The sequence below is a fragment of the Doryrhamphus excisus genome, linkage group LG20 (assembly GCF_037039965.1).
Source record: "Doryrhamphus excisus strain RoL-2023G ecotype Guam linkage group LG20, RoL_Dexc_Guam_v1.1, whole genome shotgun sequence".
In the NCBI taxonomy this organism is placed as follows: Eukaryota; Metazoa; Chordata; class Actinopteri; order Syngnathiformes; family Syngnathidae; genus Doryrhamphus; species Doryrhamphus excisus.
This window is the reverse complement of record NC_136376.1, coordinates 4,217,693-4,239,850: the sequence shown is the minus strand read 5'-3', so window position 1 is coordinate 4,239,850 and position 22,158 is coordinate 4,217,693. Positions and strand designations below refer to the sequence as shown.

Here is a 22,158-nt window from a genome sequence, read left to right as displayed (position 1 = left end):
TATATATATATATATATATATATATATATATATAGACCAACTCAGGAAATAAGTCTAATTGGACACAATAGGGATAAAAGCCAAATGATTTGAATGACAGCCGATACTGTAGTAGTTTTTACACTATTTACTTTATTTTTGCTCAAACAATATATACTAGAATATATATACTATATATATATATATATATATAAGGGAATATCACTTAATTGTTTTGTTGATATTAAGATAAGATATGCCTTTATTAGTCCCTCAGTGGGGAAATTTGCATTGCACAGCAGCAAGAGTACAGAATCAGTTAAGCAGTACAAAATACACAGTATAAAAAATAAACAATATAAACAATCCAAGTATTAACAAATCAACAATTTTACACAGTTATATACAAATACAGTTTGCAGATAATATGAAAGAGATGAAATATATGACCAGAGATCTTGCTAGGCATTATAAAAATATTGTTACTTTGTATTCTATTGTATTTGTATTATTCACAATATCATAAGTATTTGTTGATACAATAATTTGTTTGCCTCAAAGCTTTGCACCGTTTTATTGTGAAAAAAAAATCCAGTTAAAAAAGTACCGTATCAGTATCGGTAATACTGGATCGACACCAAAATTCGCAGTATCGCCAACCCCAGTGCACATAATAGAGGAGGACGAGGGGGGGGTGGAGACGCGCAAATCTGCGCATCTGTAGAGCCAGAGAGGAATAGGAGAGAGGATCCAGCCAGGATGAGGACCACAACGGCAGCGATTCACCAACCGACGCCGGGATAGAAGACGCCAGTCGAGGGGGTGTATGGACGGATGAACAATGAGAGAGAAGCATCGTCGTCGTCCAAACATGGAGGCGTAGCACTCGCTTTTGTATTATTGTAGCTTAGCAGCGTCAGCATCATCATCACCACCATTCGTCCCACCGATCTGAACGGGGAGGAAGAGGAGGAGGTGGTGGTGGAGGAGGAGGAGGAGGAGGACAGGGAGGCAGAGATGGTCTCCCAGGTTGCTCAGACCCTGCGACAGGGGGTCTGGGCGTCCCTCACCGGGGGCTGGTACCACGACCCGGACCAGAACAAATTCAACAACTCGTGTCACCTCTATCTGTGGATCTTTCTGCTCATGCTGCCCCTGTCTCTCCATCTGGTGAGTGGCAATGTGGACATATGACGTTAAGGCCCCTCCCACGTTGATGCTGTGATGATGCTTTCCTTTGGCTTCTATGGGGGCTTTTCAAATAAGATGACATCCTCCATTGTGTGACTGCTGAAGAAGGATTGCCGCAGTGTGATGTGTGTTGCTTCTATGTGTGCTTGCTGCCACGCCGTGCATGCATGCATGTTGTGTGTGAGCTCACATAACCGCCTCATATAGACACTCCTCCAGTCAGATTATCCTAGTAACATAATAAAAGCAGAAATATCTAAATAATTATTGATTTATTTACATTTAATAGTGTTGTTGCATGTTATCAGCATGTATATGATAGGTGACAAAGCAAGTTAGTGTCTAGTAATAGTCGATATTGCAACTTTTTTCTCCTAAGCTTTCATTTTATGGCCCTTCTAGTCCTTTTATAATGTTTAACAGCACCCCCCCCCCCCAAAAAAAAGAAATGAGTGTCTCGTTCCTGCAACATGTTGCATCAATGAGCTACACATACAAGTTTTAGAACACCTCAATATTTACTTACTATCTCCTCCTCTATCTGCATAAAAGCAGGGTTTGGAACACACTGTGGAGCATCACTTGACCGGTATTGAACCACAGGAAGTAATGCATTGTTACAAAGATGTAAAAAAAAAAGGCAATTAATAATGGTTTAGTTTTCCTTCCTAACACAACACTGGCCAGACGACGAACCCAAACATGTGCCAGAATAAACACAATTTAACGTTTTCATCCTGAGGAAAAAGCAGTAGAAAATGAATGAATGAATTATCATTAGCTATCACTTTGCTGATTGGCCGGAAGAAGTCACATGGTTCTACTTCCTCAGTGTGAGTTTAGGTTACCAAATATGGTTTCTTCCCTAATAAATTTCATTTCATTCATTCGTTTTCTTCTGCTTTTCCTCATGAGGGTCGCGGGGAGTGCTGGAGCCTATCCCAGCTGTCTTTGGGCGAGAGGCGGGGTACACCCTGGACTGGTGGCCAGCCAATCACAGGGCACATATAGACAAACAACCATTCACACTCACATTCATACCTATGGACAATTTGGAGTCGCCAATTAACCTAGCATGTTTTTGGAATGTGGGAGGAAACCGGAGTACCCGGAGAAAACCCACACATGTACGGAGGGAACATGCAAACTCCACACAGAGATAGCCGAGGGTGGAATTGAACCCTGGTCTGGTGAGGTCTGCGTGCTAACCACTCGCCCGCCGTGCCGCCCTTAAATTGATTTAATTAATTTAATTTTACTGTAGAAATTGAATGCAGTGTCAAATCCTGACTACATTTTGCAGTTTCTGTTCCCTCTGCTGTGTTTGAATACCTGGCCGATGTTCCACACGTCGCCTTAACCATTCCGTTGAACAAGAGAGCATCTTCTCTCCCCGTCAGGCCCTGCCTCCGACCACAATGGCTCTGAGCATCTACTGCACATCCGTCACGGTTTTCTTCGCGCTCGTCAAGCTGGCCAACTACCGGATGCACGTCCTGTTCGACGAGGGCGAGGCGGTGGTCCGCAGCAGCCTCTCTGACCTCAGCAAGGCCGCCGAGAAGAAGAGCAACGCCTCGGATTCCCGCTTGCCTGCCAACATCAGGTAAGGAAGACAATAGCTCATCTTGATTCTGATGGTGGTTGTTTGCGGTGATGGTGATCTGTTTTGGGAATCTACATGGATCCAATTGAAATAAAACAGTTGTCGTTATGATGCGGTGCATTTGTACACCACTGCAATAATACCCCTGTGACCATTAAATGCAACATTTATGTACTGAACTTCTGCTTTAAAAAAAAATGTTGCTGAAACCAGACAGCCCTTTTTTAGGAGCTATTTTAGTCACTTCTTTCTCTTGGCTTTTTGTGTCTTTTTTTTTCCTCTCTTCACTTTTGCATCATCAAGTTAGCGAATTAGAATGCAATTCAGACTACTTCCACTTCATTGCGACGGATGAAGACGCGGCTTCCGCAGATGAGCAATATCAATGAGGAAAAGCTGCTGATCTTCAGCTTCCCATTTTGACACACTTGAGATAATCATAAGACGTTCCTATGTGTTACTATAAAATCCTGCAATTCAACAGCATCATATCCACTACTTAGTGTTTTAGCATGTCTGTCTTATCTTTTTTATAATAGGAAGAGCAGTACCGTCCCAGACAGTGTTGCCATGACGATGCTGGCGTGCAAGCGTCCCAGTTCGGTGATCCAGGTGACCGTGAAACAGACCGAAACCGACCCGGGCCTGATTGGGGTGGTAAGTGCATCGATGGACGGTGCATTAAGTTAAGGTCATATTACGTTTTTAACTGGAGTAAAATGGGTTCTTCCATCGTGCAGGAATGTTCCAAATCAGATGAGGTAAAGGCGGTAGAAGGTAAACAAAGTTTTTTTTTTCCCTTGCCTTCATCACCGATGTATCTAATGTCCAATTTTTCACGAATGTATCTGCAGAGGAGAAGCCCGCGGAGAGAGGCCTACCCCCGAATCCGGAGCCTTCCTCCCCAGATGACCTCCACAGTCCCAATCCAGACAAGGGTACCCCTCTGCTGCGGGCTCAGCAGAGGCCTCCATCCCAAAAATGTGCCAAGACAGATGTGGAAGTCATGGACAATAAAGAAGAACCTGACGAAGACAGAATAGAAGAGAAAGACACAAATGAGAAAGACGAGAAAGAGGAAGCAATTGGAGAAACAGCACATGAAGGTCCCCATCCTGCCGCAGGAAGCGAAGACGATTGCCCGAAGAAGTTTGAGGGACACAAAGAGCCCTCAGATGCCAACAATAACTCAATGGAGACCCACCAGGATTGCTCTCCTGACTTCATTGACATCCCAGAAGCTACAGCTCAGGTATAATCGGTCACAGAAATAAAAAACACTCTGTAAACAACCACACACTTTCATCTAACGAACATCTTGTCTTGTATCACCAGGATGAGCCAGGTGAGGAGACATACTGCTCTGATGAAATAGAAGTAGTCCTTGTGGATAACTCGGGCCCGGCGCCTTCATCTCCTCACTTGGAGGACAGCGACACGGTTAAGATCGTCATCACCATGAGCTGCGACGCTCAGACTGCTGCTCAGCTGGAGGAGAACGTCAAGCAGAGCCTCCTGGAGAACACACAGGTGAAATCTATAGTTTGGAGTACTTTGAGGATTGATGGATCATGTGTGTGTGTGTGTTGTGTCAGGCCCAAAAGGATGCAGGGGAATGTCACATCAAGATCCCGGTCATCACCTTCGACTCACACGAGGAAGCAGAAGAAGAAGTAGAACAAGAAGTTGTGGCATCAGAAGCAACCTCGAGACAGACGGTGAACCAAAGTGAAGAGTTTTACGTATGCAGAGATACAATCAGCTCCCAGTCAGCCACCTTGGAGTGTCCCGATCAGGATCAGGAGCATCTGGGTCTGGACTTACCGGATGGGGACGTAGCGGGGCCACAGCAGGCCAATGACAACAGCTCGTCTGGAATCGATGTCCACTCTCACCCAGATGATGCTACATTAGATACTCTGGTTTCCTGCGTGGATCCGCAAGGTTTCCTGCGTCTTCCGCCTGCTTTGGGTCGCTACGGGCCTGGTGGACGGATGCACCTTCGCGGGTTGAGCATGGACAGCGGGAAAGACGCCATGCTGCTCTCGGATCGCTCCCAGAACACAGTATGTCACCTCTTCTAACATCATGCCTGGACAGTTACTGTTTAACAGAGACGTCAAAAATGTTGGTCTGTAGCTAATTATTATTGAACCTTGGCATATTGTAAACAAAAAATATATTCAGAAATTATTCGCTACGTTACATCAATTTGTTTTATCAGCTACACTACCGCTCAAAAGTTTGGGATCACTTGGACATTTTTTGGGCCAGTCTGAGAAGCTTCTGCTATGAAGTCCGGCATCCTGAAGTCGCCGCTGTTGATACTGACGCTGGTGTTTGATGGGTACTGTTTAGTGCAGCTGTGAGGCATCTTTGTCTTAAACTACACACTCTCTCAGATATTTGTCTTCTTGCACAGTTGTTCAGCGTTTTTGTGTCCTTGTTAGACCCAGTTTGTGCTTCACTCTGAAGGGAGTAGTTAACAGCATGGTAAGAGATTTTAGTTTTAGTTTAGATTTTTAGATGGCTTTTCTAATAATTTATTAGACTTATAAAATGATTAACTTGGATTAGCAGCTAGCATACCAGGAGATTGATGCAGAGGACTGACAGTTGTTGATAGTTGGCCTCTATGCAAAAATGTAGATCTTTCCTTGAAAATCATCTGATTCATTTTCATTGTTTGTGAAATGGATGAAAATGTAATGGAAAACAAACAGGGCGTCACGGTGGTCTAGTGGTTAGCACGCAGACGTCACAGCTAGGAGACCAGGGTTCAATTCCAGGAGTTTGCATGTTCTCCCTGTGCATGCGTGGGTTTTCTCTGGGTACTCCGGTTTCCTCCCACATTCCAATCCGCTGGGTTAATTAGTGACTCCAAATTGTCCATAGGTATGAATGTGAGTGTGAATGGTTGTTTGTCTATATATGCCCTGTGATTGGCTGGTGTACCCCGCCTCCCGCCTGAAGACAGCTGGGATAGGCTCCAGTGAGGAAAAGCAGTAGAAAATGAAGGAATGAATGGAAAACAAAGACATTTGCAAGTGATCCCAAACTTTTGAGCGTTAGTGACACAAATCTAAGATGTCTGTCTTTCTGCCAGTCAACCATGACCACCTCCAAGTCAGACCTGGAGGCAAAGGAGGGCCAGATTCCCAACGAATCCAACTTCTTGGAGTTTGTGTCCATGTTGGAGTCGCTCAGCAGCAGAGGTAGCGGAGCCGGCGCTAAGGAAGAGGAAGGGCCGGAGCTCAAAGATGGAGCCTCGGCGGAGACGGAAAAACAACAAATGGGTCAGTTGGTGCACCTCATGTGTCTTTAACATCAAGGAATCATATTGTATATTTTCCATCTACAAACACAATGCTCCCAAAATGCATTGCAGGGAATCAGAGTGCAGCTTCCAGAGCTGATGAGCCCAAAGACACCAACACAGACACAAAAGCGGAGCGACCCAAACCGCCTACTAGTCTGGCTCCTGGCACGCTGAGGTCCGTCCCGCCTACACACATTCCCATCGTCTCACCAGACAGGTACAAACAAACACTTTCACATACACAACACAACACACACTTCCAACAGCAACATTTCTAAAATCACAAATACTTCAACTTGCTGATATAGTTCATCTTCAAACAGCTAAAATAATGCATAAGGCTAAAAATAACCAATTACCTAAAAATGTCATCCAATACTTCTCTACAAGAGAGGAGAAATATGATCTCAGGGAAGAACTACATTTGAAACACTTATATGCTAGGACTACGTTAAAAAGCCATAGCATTTCAGTATGTGGAATCAAACTATGGAATGATTGAGTAAGGAAATCAAACAATGCACAACAATGAGCCAATTCAAGAAACAATACAAGCAGTTGATGTTTGCTAAATACAAGGATGAAGAGTCTTGAACCAGTCATGATGTGCTATATATATCACTATATTGACACTTACTATGGTACCCATTATGTCATTGTATGATCATATCACCTTTACTTCGGTACGTGACAAAATGTTTTTTTATAAAAATTATTTAAAAAATTAAATTCTAAAAATTATTTTTAAAAATTGGAAAAATTATAAAGAATTATTCTAAATAATAAAATACATAAAAAATTGTTTTTATTATATTAGGAAAGCAGGAAGTGAACAAATGTAACAGTTACTGATTGTAAAAGTACCAGATGGAGGGGTAGGATTTAATAAGCTTTGCTTCTTCCTACTCCTTTTGGACATGTGGAACTGTGAACTGATTATGTGATGCATTCAATTGTAATCTGATGCATGTTCAAATGAAATAAAACCATTACCATTACCATTACCATTACCATTACCATTACCATTACCATTACATTACCTGCTTTGTTTATGCCGCCAGTCCGCAGACGGACAGAGAAAAAGATCCGGATTACGACTCTTTGCCTTCCCAAACGTCTCAGTCGGAAAGCTCCATGCTGCAGGTCATCTGTCGACCGGAGGCTACCAACAAGGAAGAGGCGTACACCTTCCACACTGTGCACCGTAAGATGTAAACTGTAAAAAACCCTTGGTTCTCTTTAAAAAAAAAACAAAACAAACGGACATTCTTCTCAAAGTTGCATATTTGTTACCCAGGAGAGAGGCCCCGGAAGTTGTATGCGGAGCGAGCCCTCAACCTGCCGCTGGGGGCCGAGTTGATCACCGGCAACATGTGGTACTGCTGAGCACTCTTTAAATACCAATACGGGCGCCACCATTTTATTTAGTAAAAATGGTCCCCTGGTAACTAACATATTCACATCAGTTTGTGTGTGTGTGTGTGTGTTCAGTGACCTTCTGTCGACATCTTCCAACTCGGAGTGCCAGGAGAGCATGGCGGGCGGTCATGCCGACTGTCCTTTCCAGCGACGCATTATTCCTTCGCATCGACTTAGGCCACGAAGGACGCACCCTGAGATCTTCCAGGTATTCATTGTGTCCATTTTCCAATTTTTATATCGATGCAGCAGCAGACAGGAAGTTTGGGTCAATTACTGATACATAGGTGTCCACACTTTTTCCACTGAGGACATACAAAAAAAATTGGAATGATGCAAGGGCTGTCAGGTTTCGGCGCTCCCAGTTCCCATTTTTTATCCACCACCCTTTGATTCCCAAGCAGACTGCAATTAACTTACACACATAAAAGCCTGAATTATTGCAGCTGTAAAGCGACCATTCTGTTTTATGATGGTGTATATCAGGAATTGTGTTGCCACGGGAAACAGGAATAATTCATGTGCATGCGTCAAGGAGGAAGACTCGCTGGATGACTCCTCTGAGACTTCCATCCAGGAGAAACCCACCAGGAAGATTTACTACAAGCTCAAACTGTTTCCCGGGAAATGGGTCAACATTTTATATGACAGACTCACCTTGCTGGCCCTTCTGGACAGGTAAGCACCCAAAGGGCCACTTGTTCAAATTTGCCCTACGTGCATTGGCGGCATCTCTTATTTGTGCAGGAATCACAATGTGGTGGAGAATGTGGTCGCTATTTTCATGGCCTTCCTGGTTTCCTTCCTTGGCTTTGTGCTCCTCAATGGCGGCTGCTTCAAAGACTTCTGGGTTTTCCAGTTCTGTTTGGTCATCGCCAGCTGTCAGTATTCCTTACTCAAGGTAATCAGGCAGCACACTATTTTTACGGAGGGTCAGAGTAATTTATTATTATTATTATTATTATTATTATTAATCAAATGCTCCTGCTTTGCAGAGCGTTCAACCAGATGCAGCTTCGCCAACACATGTGAGTTGTTTATCTACAATTCATCTTTAAAAAATGTCTTCTTGAAGCAGCCAGGTCATATAGTATGCTATCCTATGATAATTGACTTATTTTTAGGATGAATTTGGACATTTTCTTAGAAATCAGTCATTTATTTTGTACCGCTTTTCCTCATGAGGGTCGCAAGGGTGCTGGAGCCTATCCCAGCTGTCTTCGGGCGACAAACAACCATTCACACTCACATTCATACCTATGGACAATTTGGAGTCGCCAATTAACCTAGCATGTTTTTGGAATGTGGGAGGAAACCGGAGTACCCGGAGAAAACCCACGCATGCACGGGGAGAACATGCAAACTCCACACAGAGATGGCCGAGGGTGGAATTGAACCCTGGTCTCCTAGCTGTGAGGTCTGCGCGCTAACCACTAGACCGCCGTGCAACCAAATTGTATAATATTTCCCGATATTCCAGTTTGTATTTCTACTCTTCATCCATCCATTTTCCATTAGGGTCGCAGGGGGTATGAAAGTAACCATTTATTTTCCCAGCTGTCTTGGGACGAGAGGCGTGGTACACCCTGGACTGGTGGCCAGCCAATCACAGGGCACATATAGACAAACAACCATTCACACTCACATTCATACCTATGGACAATTTGGAGTCGCCGATTAACCTAGCATGTTTTTGGAATGTGGGAAGAAACCGGAGTACCCGGGGAGAACATGCAAACTCCACACAGAAGATGGCCGAGGGTGGAATTGAACCCTGGTCTCCTAGCTGTGAGGTATGCGCGCTAACCACTCGACCGCCGTGCCGTCTTAGAAATCATATAGCATCAAATCTATGCCGCTAACAGGTCATCATGTGTTGCCATATTCATATATACATATTCATATACATATTCATATACATATTCATTTCACAGTATGGTGAAGATTCCTACCTGTTCATCTCCAGGGTCACAACCAGCTGGTGGCCTACAGCCGGGCGGCGTACTTCTGCATCTTCTGCTCTCTCATCTGGATGCTGGAGCACCTCCTGCAGAGGAAGGACCTCCCCGTCTCCACCTTGTATGGCGTCACCATCGGTTGCCACGATGCCCTGCGCTTCTTGCAAAACCTGCTCGTGGGTACGGAGACGCATGATCCGGACGGACACTTCCAACTTCCAGGCTTCACTGTGATTGACGTTGTTGTTTTTGAATTAGGTTTCACTCACTGCTTCCCCGTCACTTTCCTGGTGGGCCTTTTCCCGCAAGTCAACACCTTCAGCATCTACCTGCTGGAGCAGATAGACATACACTTTTTTGGTGGCACAGGTCAGTCAGTGTTTAAAATATTATTAATATATATTATATATTATATTATATTATTAATATATATTATATATATATTATATATTAATATTTAATTTTTTTACGAATACATTTTTATTAATTTTATGTATGCTTTTTTGTAAGTATGTATGTATTTTTTTTATTGTTGTTTTTATTTTTTTACTTTTATTTAAGTATTTTTATTTGTATATATTATATATATATTATTTATATACGTATATATTTATACTGTCATTCATAAATACATTTTATACATTTATATTTTTTACTTTTATTTAAGTATTTTTATTTGTATATATTTATTATATATATATATATAATATATATATTTATATATATTTATTTATACTGTCATTCATAAATACATTTTATACATTTATATTTTTTACATTTCTATATAGTATGTATCATATATCCAATTCCCGAATATTACCATTTTTTTCTTGTAAATTTCTGACTTTATTCTCGAAATCTGGCCTTATTATGAGATTTACAAAAATAAAGTTGAAAAAGTATGGCTTTATTCTCATCAATACATTTTTCGTGTTAGGGCCACATATTTTTTTTTCGTCGATTTATGACCTTATTCTCAAAATCTCAGTTTTTTTTCTCAACGTGGCCCCAATACGGCGTCATAAACATACTTGTTGTCACTGTATATTAATGCTGCATCTATGTGCTTCTCTTCTGCTGTAATTCCAGCGGCTACCAGTCTCATCTCTGCTGTCTACAGCATCCTCCGCAGCCTGATGGCTCTCTCTCTGCTTTACGGCTTCTGCTTCGGTGCTCTCAAGGTGGACATGAAATGCATCTCACGTGCAAGATCTATACTTTGCTGGACTACATTCACTGTGCCGATGTGACGGATAAATAACAACAAATGCAAAGTATTATGTGAAGTACTTGTTGTGTTGCAGGAGCCCTGGGATGAGCAGCACACGCCTGCCTTGTTCTCCGGCTTCTGTGGCCTTCTGGTAGTCTTCTCCTACCACCTCAGCCGGCAGAGCAGTGACCCCTCTGTCATGCTGTAAGCGTGTGGACGCGATTTGTAAGTAAATATCATGCGGGTTGATTTCATTTCGGCTCTCCTTAGGTCGCTGATAAAGTCAAAAGTCATGCCCACGTTGGCGGAGAGCGAGGGAGACGAAGGGGAAGACGCGGACATTGAAGACCCTCTGCCGAAGAAGCTGCAGAACTCCATGGTGGGCAACGCTGAGCGCAAAATTCAAAAACATGAATCATCACCGCTTTCCTGTTTTGCATTCTCCAGAAAGAGATTCTGCTGTCCGATGCCATCGTGTGCTCACTGGCCTACATTCTGACCTTCGCCATCACTGCTAGCACCGTCTTCCTTTCGCTAAAGGTGCAACTTATTATCTCACCCTTTCATCCATATCTCTTCTAACCATATCGTGTTGCATTACATGTGTGGATGAGCAGCCCTTTGTGACCATCGTGCTGTACGCGCTGGCCGGGACGGTGGGCTTCGTCACACACTACCTGATCCCCCAGCTGAGGAAGCATCACCCTTGGCTGTGGATCTCACACCCGCTGCTCAAGACCAAAGAGTACCACCAGTTTGAACCCAGAGGTCAGCATCCCGCACTCCTGTTTTAATTAGCAGTAAATACAGACCCACTTCTGCACGGTGAACGAGTGGTTAGCGCTCAGGCGTCACAGCTAGGAGACACGAGTTCAATGCCACACTCGTGGCCATCTCTGTGTGGAGTTTGCACACCGGGCACTCTGGTTTCCTGCCACATTCCAAAAACATGCTAGGTTAACTGGCGACTCCGAATTGTCCATAGGTATGAATGTGAGTGTGAATAGTTGTTTGTCTATATGTGCCCTGTGATTGGCTGGCCACCAGTCCAGGGTGTACCCCGCCTCTCGCACGAAGACAGCTGGGATAGGCTCCAGCACACCCTTGTGAGGATAAATGGTAGAAAATGAATGAATGAATAAATACAGCCCCACTTCTGCACGGCGGACGAGTGGTTAGTGCTCAGACGTCACAGCTAGGAGACACAAGTTCAATTCCGCCCTCGGCCATCTCTGTGTGGAGTTTGCATGTTCTCCCCGTGCATGCATGGGTTTTCTCCGGGTACTCCGGTTTCCTCCCACATTCCAAAAACATGCTAGGTTAACTGGCGACTCCGAATTGTCCATAGGTATGAATGTGAGTGTGAATGGTTGTTTGTCTATATGTGCCCTGTGATTGGCTGGCCACCAGTCCAGGGTGTACCCTGCCTCTCGCACGAAGACAGCTGGGATAGGCTCCAGCACACCCTCGTGAGGATAAGTGGTAGAAAATGAATGAATACAGCCCCACTTTTGGAACAATACAGTACCCTTCTCATAGGATATACAGTGTATAGTTTTAACATAGCTATGCTAGTGTTGCTAACATGTTGTGTGAGGTGTGATACCTAACATCTTAAACGTTGCCCAAGTGCAGAGTTACAGTGTAAAAGTATATGTAAAAAGTAAATAATGTGCACAATAGCGCTTCCTAGAAACTCTTGGGGGCAGGCATGGACAAACACAGCAACACAACACACTATGAGTACACTACTATGAGTACACTATTATGGGACCTGGGAGACTTTAGTCTCATGCAACTGTTATCCGAGCTCCCCCACTCTTGGAATAAAGAAGGTTTCCAACACGTGTGCCACCCCTGACCTTCGCTTTGTGTCGTTTCAAAGAGGACGCGGTGCTGATGTGGTTCGAGCGTCTCTACGTGGGCCTCCTGTGCTTTGAGAAGTACGTGGTGTACCCCGCCATCATACTGAGCGCGCTCACCAACCACGGCTTCACGCTCAGTCACCGCAAAAGGCTGGGAATCCAGTGAGTGCAACAGAACAGTAACGCCTCTACGCTTACCTCTAAGGACTATCATTGAGTGTGTGTGTGTGTGTGTGTGTCTCCTTGCCTGCAGCTGCGACGTCCTCCTGACAACGGTCGCCGGGATGAAACTGCTGCGCTCGTCCTTCTGCGACCCGAGCTTTCAGTTCCTGACTTTGCTCTTCACGCTGTTTTTTTTCCACTTTGACTGCCCACGCGCCTCCGAGAGCTTCCTGCTGGACTTCTTCGTCATGTCCATCCTCTTCCACAAGGTCAGGTGACCACCGAGCACCATCGTGGCAGTTCATCTTGGTCCTGAAAAGGATGCATTGTAGATGTGACATTGTATATTGTATTTTAAAAAAATATATCATCTCAGCATTGTGATTATACGTAGGTACATATAGCACATTATTAGTGTGAACTAATGCTTTTTTTTCAAAGATTTTTGCTGTTTTTTTCTTTCATTTAGTATTTTTTCCCCCTCCTAATTATGACCTTATTTGCATAATATTTTTACATTATTCCCATATTATTCCCAGTCATGATGTGCTATATATATCACTATATTGACAGTTACTATGGTACCCATTATGTCATTGTATGGTCATAACACCTCGTACTTCGCTACGAGGTGCATTATTAAAAAAAAACCCCCAAAAAAAAAACCTTAAACTGTATTATGGAAAGCAGGAAGTGAACAAATGTAACAGTTACTGATTGTAAAAGTACGGGATGGAGGGGTAGGATTTAATAAGCTTTGCTTCTTCCTACTCCTTTTGGACATGTGGAACTGTGAACTGATTATGTGATGCATTCAATTGTAATCTGATGCATGTTCAAATGAAATTCAACCATTACCATAATATTTTTACATTATTCCCATAGTATCTTTACATTATTCCGGTAATATTGGGTATCCAGAGTGTACCCCGCCACCCGAATGACGATAAGCGGCATAGAAATAGATTGATGGGCTTCTAAAATGACATTTTTCTCCATCTTATCAAATTGCCTTTGTCTTTGTAAAATGACTGTTGATTTTTTTTAAATTATATGTTTGGAATATGTTTATTTGTGCCCAGATGCGTGAGCTGCTGCTGAAGCTTCACTTCATCCTGGTCTACATCGCCCCCTGGCAGATCGCCTGGGGCAGCGCCTTCCACGCCTTCGCCCAACCCTTCGCCGTGCCTCGTATCCTCCCCCTGAGCATATCTACCATACATTATGCGTGCTCAACACACGGTTTCCTCTTGACTCACCTTTCCTGATCAGACTCGGCCATGCTGCTGCTCCAGACCCTGATCACCACCGTCTTCTACACGCCGCTGGCTCCCTTCCTGGGCAGCGCCATCTTCATTTCCTCCTATCCGCGACCCATCAAGTTCTGGGAAAGAAATTACAAGTAAGATTCCACTCTTTTGGATACTAACTACGGTAACCAAAATATTAGAAACACTTCTCCTTGCGATGCAGTGTAATGCTACACCTTTACAAAGTACAAGACTATACTAAAAAACAAAATAAAACATCTCTGCAGCACAAAACGTATCGACAACTCCAACAGCCGCCTGGTGTCTCAAGTGGACAAGGAGACGGGTGAGTTGTGGACCAACTTTACGATGTTGTTCAAGCCCTTCAGCTGCTCCTGAGTTATTCTCTTCGTGAGCATCTTCTTATCGTCATCAGGGTGCGACGACAACAACCTCAACTCCATCTTTTACGAGTACCTGACTCGCTCGCTGCAGCACTCGCTCTGCGGCGACCTCACGCTGGGCCGCTGGGGCAACTACAGCGCCGGAGACTGCTTCATCCTGGCCTCGGACTACCTCAACGCTCTGGTGCACCTCATTGAGATCGGCAACGGGCTGGTCACCTTCCAGTTGAGAGGCCTGGAGTTCAGAGGTAATTTCTGAATCCATTGCAGAAGTGGACCGTTATCTCAAGGTGGGGCTCCACGCCAGGTACTTACTGCCAGCAGCGAGAGGTGGAGGCCATCACCGAGGGCGTGGAGGAAGACGACGCCTGTTGCTGCTGCGAGCCGGGACACTTGCCCCACATGCTGTCGTGCAACGCCGCCTTCAACCTGCGCTGGCTGGCGTGGGAGGTTACGGCCACCAAGTACCTGCTGGAGGGCTACAGCATCAGCGAGAACAACGCCGCCACCATGCTGCAGGTCTACGATCTCCGGAAGCTGCTCATCACCTACTACCTAAAGGTACCCCTCTCCATACCTGAAGTTCACCAGCAGGACGTCCTGCCTCATCCACACTTCCCCCTCCTTACAGAGCATCATTTACTACCTGGTCCACTCGCCCAAACTGTCCACCTGGCTGAAGGACGCCGCCATCTACGAGGCGCTGCAATCCTACACCAAGTGGCACCACATCGAGCGAGACCCTCAGGTCTTCAGCGTCAAGATAGATGAGGATTACGTGCACTGCCTGCAGGGGGTGACGCGGGCCAGCTTCTGTAACGTTTACCTGGAGTGGATCCAGTACTGCGCTGGCAAGATGGAGACGGTAGGGAACATTAACAATGTATATTTCATAGCATCCATATCAATCATTTATTGATTGACCGCAGCTGGTAGTTCACTGGATTGACCAATACTTTATTTTACCAATTAATTTATTAATACTTAATTTTTTTTAATTATTATTTTTGAAGATTTACATTGCATTATTATTATTATTATTATTACTATTTGGTAAAGGAACAGTTTAAATAAATCATTAAAAGGCAACAATTTATATGACATTCATGGCTAAGTTTTTCATATGTCATTTTCAGATCGCAACTGTTTGTATACTTCCTGTTTCCAGGTAGAGTTCGAAGTTCAAAACGAAAAGTCATATGTAGCATTGTGGTCACTAGGCATCAGTAATGTTACACTAATGATACATTACAGTACCTTACATTACATTACCTGCACAGTGCATTAAGTCAGCCATGGGAAAAAAGGTAGCCTCCCATTTCGTGTGGAAGTGGTAAATTTTTGGCTTCTTGGCATTGTTTTCATGCCTACAGCGCTCTAAAAATTGTTAAAAAAAACATATACGTATATAAGTCATAAACAGGTTTTCTATGCTTAGCTATAAAAATATTCCGTTTGTGAATACTGAATCCTACTTCACTAAATTTCACTTAGCACTGTCAGGTCTGGAAACAATTAGCTGCAATAATCGGGGACACCTGACGACTGTTGTTGCGTTTAATTAGCAGGTCACTCATGGTCTAGTGTCTTCATGTTTTTTTGTGTTTATGTCCAGCCTGTGGAAAGTGATGAAGACTCTCCTCTGGTGACTCTGTCATACGCCCTGTCCGTCCTGGGAAGAAGATCACTGGGCACTGCATCGCACAACATGTCCAACAGGTATTCAATACCGTTTCCTCATGTAGCTCAATAACGGTTATCCAATGAGTGATGAGTCCTGATGACATTAGTTGTTCAGCGTAGCGTGGCTGAAATGTCAGGTTGGTTGTGTACAGGTCAACGGGCATTCAGGCAGGCGCCCTAAATGCACAAAGGGGGTACATCGCTGCCGTGAGGCGTAGAGCACTAAGTCAGCCTGAGGCAGGAGAGTAAAACAAAAAAAATGGACAATTACTGAATAACAGAATAAAATAACATAATTCACCCACTCACCTGTCAGTCCCTGGTGGTGTAATGGTCCAGCTGCTGCCTTTGGGTTGAAAACCATTCATTCATTCATTTTCTACCGTTTATCCTCACGAGGGTCACAAGGGGTGCTGGAGCCTATCTCAGCTATCTTCGGGCAAGAGTACTCCGGTTTCCTCCCACATTCCAAAAACATGCTAGGTTAATCGGCGACTCCAAATTGTCCATAGGTATGAATGTGAGTGTGAATGGTTGTTTGTCTATATGTGCCCTGTGATTGGCTGGCCACCATTACAGGGTGTACCCCGCCTCTCGCCTGAAGACAGCTGGGATAGGCTCCAGCACCCCACGACACTCGTGAGGAAAAGCGGTAGAAAATGAATGAATGAATGAATTAATAATTTATCAAAACCAATAGTTTCTCAAAGTATTTATAGCCAAATAATATCAAACATTTGGCCAAGGCGACCCTGTGTTCAGGTCAATATTCATCCAGCTTGATGAAAACCAGCAAATCTCCATTGTTTTCGAGTTTTAGACAAGAGCAGAAATGTCCATTCAATTAGACAACACCACCACAAGGGGGCATCAGAAGCTGAATATTCATACATGTTCTACTAACCAGGCCTTCTTCTTGTATTCTTATCACATGAACATCTTCCTGTACCCAAGTTTGGAATCCTTCTTGTACGGCTTCAACACGCTGTTCAAAGGCGACTTCCGCATTGCCACCAAAGACGAGTGGGTGTTTGCTGATCTCGACCTCCTGCAGAAGGTTGTGGCCCCTGCCGTGAGAATGAGCCTGAAGCTGCATCAGGTGCACTCAGAGTCACATGGTCCTATCTTCTGGACTCATCATCATAAATCCACGTTTAACTGACTTAACTTTCAAGTTCTGAGCCAGTCGTTTGCTGCTGTTTTTTTTTCTCTAAGGACCACTTCACTTGTCTGGAGGAAACCGAGGAGGCGTCCATCTTGTACGAGGCCATCACAAACTACCGCAGCAGCCTGGTCATTTGCCATGAGAGCGACCCCGCCTGGCGTAAAGCGGTGTTGTCCAGCCGTGACACGCTGCTCACACTGCGGCACATGGTGGATGACGGCACGGACGAGTACAAGATCATCATGCTGTATAAACGCCACCTCAGCTTCAAGGTCATCAAGGTGAGGAGGATGACCTTTCTAGGGACGTTTCGTTTGGGGGTTTTCAAAGTAACACTCGCACTCTATTTGCAGATTAATAAAGAATGCGTACGGGGTCTGTGGGCGGGGCAACAACAAGAGCTAGTTTTCCTACGGAACCGCAACCCAGAGCGAGGCAGCATCCAGAACTCCAAGCAGGCTTTGAGGAACATGGTCAACTCCTCATGTGACCAGCCGCTGGGCTACCCAATGTGTGTTTATGGCTCCAGCGCCAAAAGGAGATCTTGGTCATCCATTGCTTGGTTTCATCCTGCCCAGGTATGTGTCACCGCTGACAACATCATACGCGGGAACCCACCGGACGCTCCGCACCATCGGAGGGGGGGCTTCAAGCATGGATGCCATTCGTTCATGGCTGTGCTCCAAATGGCTCAGGTATGACAAAACCTCAGTCACGTCCATTAGCTTCTGTTATTTAACGTTCATATCATCTAAATATAATAATAATAGTAATATCATCTAAGCCTATCCCAGCTGTCTTCGGGCGAGAGGCGGGGTACACCCTGGACTGGTGGCCAGCCAATCACAGGGCACATATATATAGACAAACAACCATTCACACTCACATTCATACCTATGGACAATTTAGAGTTGCCAATTAACCTAGCATGTTTTTGGAATGTGGGAGGCAACATTTATTCACCAAAAATGTAAAAAATATTTCCGTTCAAATATCCCATTTTACGTAAAAAAAAAAAAAAAATGTAAAATTACAAAAAAAGGACTCATGATCCCTAAAAGAAAAACAAAATTTGTCAAAAATCTATGAAGTATTTTTTGTCAGTTGCTACACTCTTCTAGCAGCACTATGCAAATGACAAGATATTCAAGGACAGTTACAACAAATCTGTGTTTTTTTTTTGTTTGCGTATTTTTTTTGTCGTCGTAACGCAAAAAAGATGGCATTTTTTTGTGTAAACAAACCAACACAGTGGCACTCATTTCTAACAATAATAATAATAATGATACAAAAATCAACCATAACAGTGAAGATTGTGATATGGAAGCTCTTATATGTCACCAATTAACCTAGCATGTTTTTGGAATGTGGGAGCAAACATTTATTTCACCGAAAATTTTAAAAATATTTCAGTTTAAATATCCTATTTTACGTTAAAAATTTTTTTGTAAAATTACAAAAAAAGGACTCTCATGACCCCTAAAGACAAGGCCAGATTTGTAAAAAATCTATGAAGTACTTTTTGTCAGTTGTTACACTCTTCTAGCAGCACTATATATATATATTGCGTATATTTTTTGTCATCGTAACGCAAAAGAAGATGGCATTTTTTCATGTAAATAAACACAGCGGCACTCATTTCTAACAATAATAATAATAATGATACAAAAATCAACCATAACAGCGAAGATTGTGATATGGTAGCTCTTATTTGTCGCTAATTAACCTAGCATGTTTTTGGAATGTGGTAGGAAACCGCAGTACCCGGAAAAAAACCCATGCATGCACAGGGAGAACATGCAAACTCCACACAGAGATGGCCGAGGGTGGAACTGAACCCTGGTCTCCTAGCTGTGAAGTCTGCGCGCTAACCACTAGACCGCCGTGCAACCAAGACGGGTTTTGTGTGTATGCTTAAAGTTCCTTCCACGTGTCATCCTTTCCTTTACTTCTTGCTAATGCAATCTACCTTGCATTAGTTAGCAACTGTGGGTCAGCTTGTGTGGATTCCATAACGAGATTAAATACCCGTTTCATCCTCCTTAAGAGGAAATACCTTTCAGCCAAATTCCGAAGAAAGACTGCATTAGTACGTGTCACATATGCTGCCACCATGACGTAACAGGGTGCGCAAGGACAACCTGAACAGCTGCAACAGTGGCGTCAACATGGAGGACGCCGACTGCGGCGCAGGCGGTTCGTCGTCCCTGAGCCACAACCGGCCGTCATCTGTCACCTCCAACAGTTTGAGTGTGTACCAGCAGAGAGCCCGGACTACCCGCAGCCACCGACACCACAGTTCAGGTACAACGCCCACCTCTGGTTCCCGAATCGTGCCACAAAAACAAATATTTAACTAAATCATATCAATTATCCTGCAACACAATTGTGAAAGTAAGAACCCACTACAGTACAACCGATATCCCTTTCAAGATGCCACAGTGGACTATATGGGTGCCATGTTGTGTGCAGCCAGGAGGGAGTATCGTAGCAGGTCAGTGCAGCCTCAGACTCAGCGTCCACCGGTCAGCAGCCAATCAGGACCCATCCTGGACTCGGCGTCCAACCACGGCCTCATCCAGCGTCTATCCAACAGCCAGCTGTCTTTCAACACCTCCATAGCTTCCATTTTCTCACAGGTAAACAATATACGACACAGAGTGATTTTTCATAATGAAACACATTTGGATGTTTTCTTAGGTTCCTCGTCTTTCGGGTGCAGGCGGGGTTAGCTCACAGCTCCAGGCAGCGCAACAGCAGCAGCGTTCCAGCCAGGTACAACTACTGTTATTACTACTGATGTGATAACAAAGGAGACGTACGACCGACCTTCTGCATGCGTCCTCAGGTGTCCTCATCCTCGTCTACACTCAGTCTGCTGTTTGGCAAGCGGAGCTTCTCCAGCGGTTTGGTCATCTCGGGGCTGTCGGCCGCCGAAGGGGGCAACACCACCGACACGCAGTCCTCGTCCAGCGTCAACATCGCCTTGGGACCCTCGCACCGGTCGGGCAGCAGGGCCACTCAGGTACGTTCATTGGCAAATAGCTGTGTCCGCATAAGGTATTATTTTGTATTGCTTGATTTTAATATGTTTGTAATACCGTCATTTATTTACATTTTTAAAAATAAATTAATATTATTGAATTTATATTATTCATGCATATTTTTGTAGTTTATTTGAGCCTATGGTATACAGCACATTTGGCTGTCTGACCATGAATATCAATATTACTATTTCATTTTCTAGAACATTCAACCAAATATATATTGATCATTTATCACATTTGTAAATTATTAACAAATATATATAATTTTTCGCTTTTTATCTTGTGCCACAGCAGGCTAGTTAGCTTAAAATTTGCATTTTCTGTACAGTTTACTCAGTTATATGGCCACCAACAGTTAGCTAAACAGCTATTTTTAATAGACGATCAAACCAAACATTATATGAATGAGTATTTACGTTCCTAAGTGATTTTTAAAACGTTTTTAGCCCATTTTTCTTGTGGGAATGCAAGCTAAGATGAGCTTTTTACAAGCTAACTCAAAACTCAAAGCAGTGTCTCTTCCATATATTCAGTTGTACGCCCAACAATGGTGAAATTAGCACTTTTAAAATATAAATTAACCAAAGATATTACAGTCATGATTCTTCACATTTCTAAATGTTTTAAAAATGTGTTAAATGTTTCAAAAAATGTTTGTGGCGCAACAATTTAAGATAAACTAAGGTCAGTAGAAGTTAGCTTAAAACTACCATTTTCTCAACACTTTATTCAGTTATATGACATAAACAGCTATTTTAATGGACTGTCAAACAAAATATTATATGACTAGTTATGTTTTGAAATAATTTAAAAACATATTTAGCCATTTTTTTACTGTGAGAATACAAGCCAGGCTTTGTAGAAGCTAGCTTAAACTTAGCATTGTCTCTTCCATCAACAAATAGTGAGATGGACACTTGCTTTTTTTTTACAGAACATCAAATAAATATTACATTCATAATTCTTGACATTTATGAATTTAAAAAATATATATTTACCCTGTTTTTCTTGTGGCAACACGAGTTAAGCTAAGCTCAGTAGAGGTTAGCGTAACATTAGCATTTCCTTGACAGACTATTCAGTTGTATGACCATCGCTAACACTTATTTTTTTTTTTATAGAATATCAAATCAAATACATAGTTGTCACTATTCTTCACGAGCTAGCAAGCTAAACTACATCAGTAGACAGGCAGCATGCTAAGCTAAGATAGCCTCATAAGCTAGCATTGTCTGTTGCCCAAGTAACAATTTTCCATTTGTGTTCATCAGTGGACATCCGAGCCGTACGAGAGCATAGACGAAACCGTTCCCCACAACGCCGCTGCAGTTAAAGTCCCGTCATGTGACGACAGCTGCAGCCAGGGAGTGGACAAAACACCCCCGGTGGACGCGGCGTCAACAACTGCTGAAGCGACGGATGAAAAGACTGTGTGAGAAAAAAGGGAAAAGCGACAACAACAACAAAAAAAAAGAGAAGGACGTGTTTGTTGACACATACAGAGAGGACTGTACGCCACTTTGAAACACTTTCATCTCCATGAGGACGCTGCAAGACAGCCATCGCTCCTCAGCATGTTCTCTCACCTTGTTCTCTCAATGGATAAAATTAAAATTTCTTTCTAAAAGTCAGCCTGATGTGGTCTGTACTTTACACCGCTCAGGTATTTATTTTGTCTTTTCATGAGATAAATTATTTTGTCTAATTTCACTCATATTTCCAGTGAAGCTTTTACTGTCATGTTGCTAATTTATGGCTAAAAGAACTACACTTCCCATGACGCTTAGAGTTTCAGGAAGTAGCGAATTGGATGAGTTCATTCATTCATTTTCTACCGCTTTTTCCTCACGAGCGTCGCTGGAGCCTATCCCAGCTGTCTTCGGGGTACACCCTGGACTGGTCG

At 43.5% G+C, this 22,158-nt stretch overlaps 1 protein-coding gene and 1 long non-coding RNA gene across 3 annotated transcripts; one reads left to right on the top strand and one right to left on the bottom strand.

Moving 5' to 3' along the window:
• Positions 1-653: 653 nt before the first annotated feature.
• pcnx2 (pecanex 2) lies at positions 654-21,886 on the top strand. Of its 2 annotated transcripts, none has more exons than XM_058058127.2 (40): positions 654-1,149; positions 2,571-2,773; positions 3,313-3,430; positions 3,514-3,550; positions 3,628-4,025; positions 4,109-4,303; positions 4,369-4,839; positions 5,880-6,069; positions 6,162-6,309; positions 7,154-7,296; positions 7,390-7,468; positions 7,584-7,719; positions 8,047-8,189; positions 8,259-8,412; positions 8,507-8,539; positions 9,478-9,649; positions 9,728-9,838; positions 10,559-10,650; positions 10,774-10,883; positions 10,950-11,058; positions 11,127-11,219; positions 11,297-11,447; positions 12,565-12,706; positions 12,798-12,975; positions 13,789-13,897; positions 13,979-14,108; positions 14,244-14,302; positions 14,393-14,608; positions 14,668-14,921; positions 14,992-15,225; positions 15,976-16,079; positions 16,998-17,142; positions 17,259-17,489; positions 17,562-17,719; positions 17,787-17,903; positions 19,334-19,512; positions 19,642-19,847; positions 19,909-19,983; positions 20,057-20,233; positions 21,527-21,886. In XM_058058127.2, the coding sequence occupies exons 1-40, from the start codon at positions 997-999 to the stop codon at positions 21,689-21,691; spliced, it is 6,318 nt and encodes a 2,105-aa protein (XP_057914110.2). In that variant the 5' UTR covers positions 654-996; the 3' UTR covers positions 21,692-21,886. The 2 variants fall into 2 exon arrangements, with proteins under 2 accessions (XP_057914110.2, XP_057914112.2); XM_058058129.2 differs by having other exon boundaries at positions 655-1,149; positions 19,681-19,847.
• On the bottom strand, positions 6,851-15,207 carry LOC131107801 (uncharacterized). The gene is made up of 5 exons (XR_013630459.1): positions 14,434-15,207; positions 13,966-14,090; positions 12,792-13,018; positions 9,464-9,801; positions 6,851-8,428 (listed from the first exon to the last, which is right to left on the bottom strand). It is a non-coding gene; the product is annotated as an uncharacterized LOC131107801 (long non-coding RNA).
• Positions 21,887-22,158: the final 272 nt, after the last annotated feature.

What these genes read in the sequence shown, in the direction of transcription:
- pcnx2 (XM_058058127.2), top strand. Translation starts at nt 997, where the DNA reads ATGGTCTCCCAGGTTGCTCAGACCCTGCGACAGGGGGTCTGGGCGTCC. An exon ending in CGCAAAAGGCTGGGAATCCA is followed by an intron (nt 12,707 to 12,797) that starts GTGAGTGCAACA and finishes CCTTGCCTGCAG; the next exon opens with CTGCGACGTCCTCCTGACAA. An exon ending in TAGCTTCCATTTTCTCACAG is followed by an intron (nt 19,848 to 19,908) that starts GTAAACAATATA and finishes ATGTTTTCTTAG; the next exon opens with GTTCCTCGTCTTTCGGGTGC.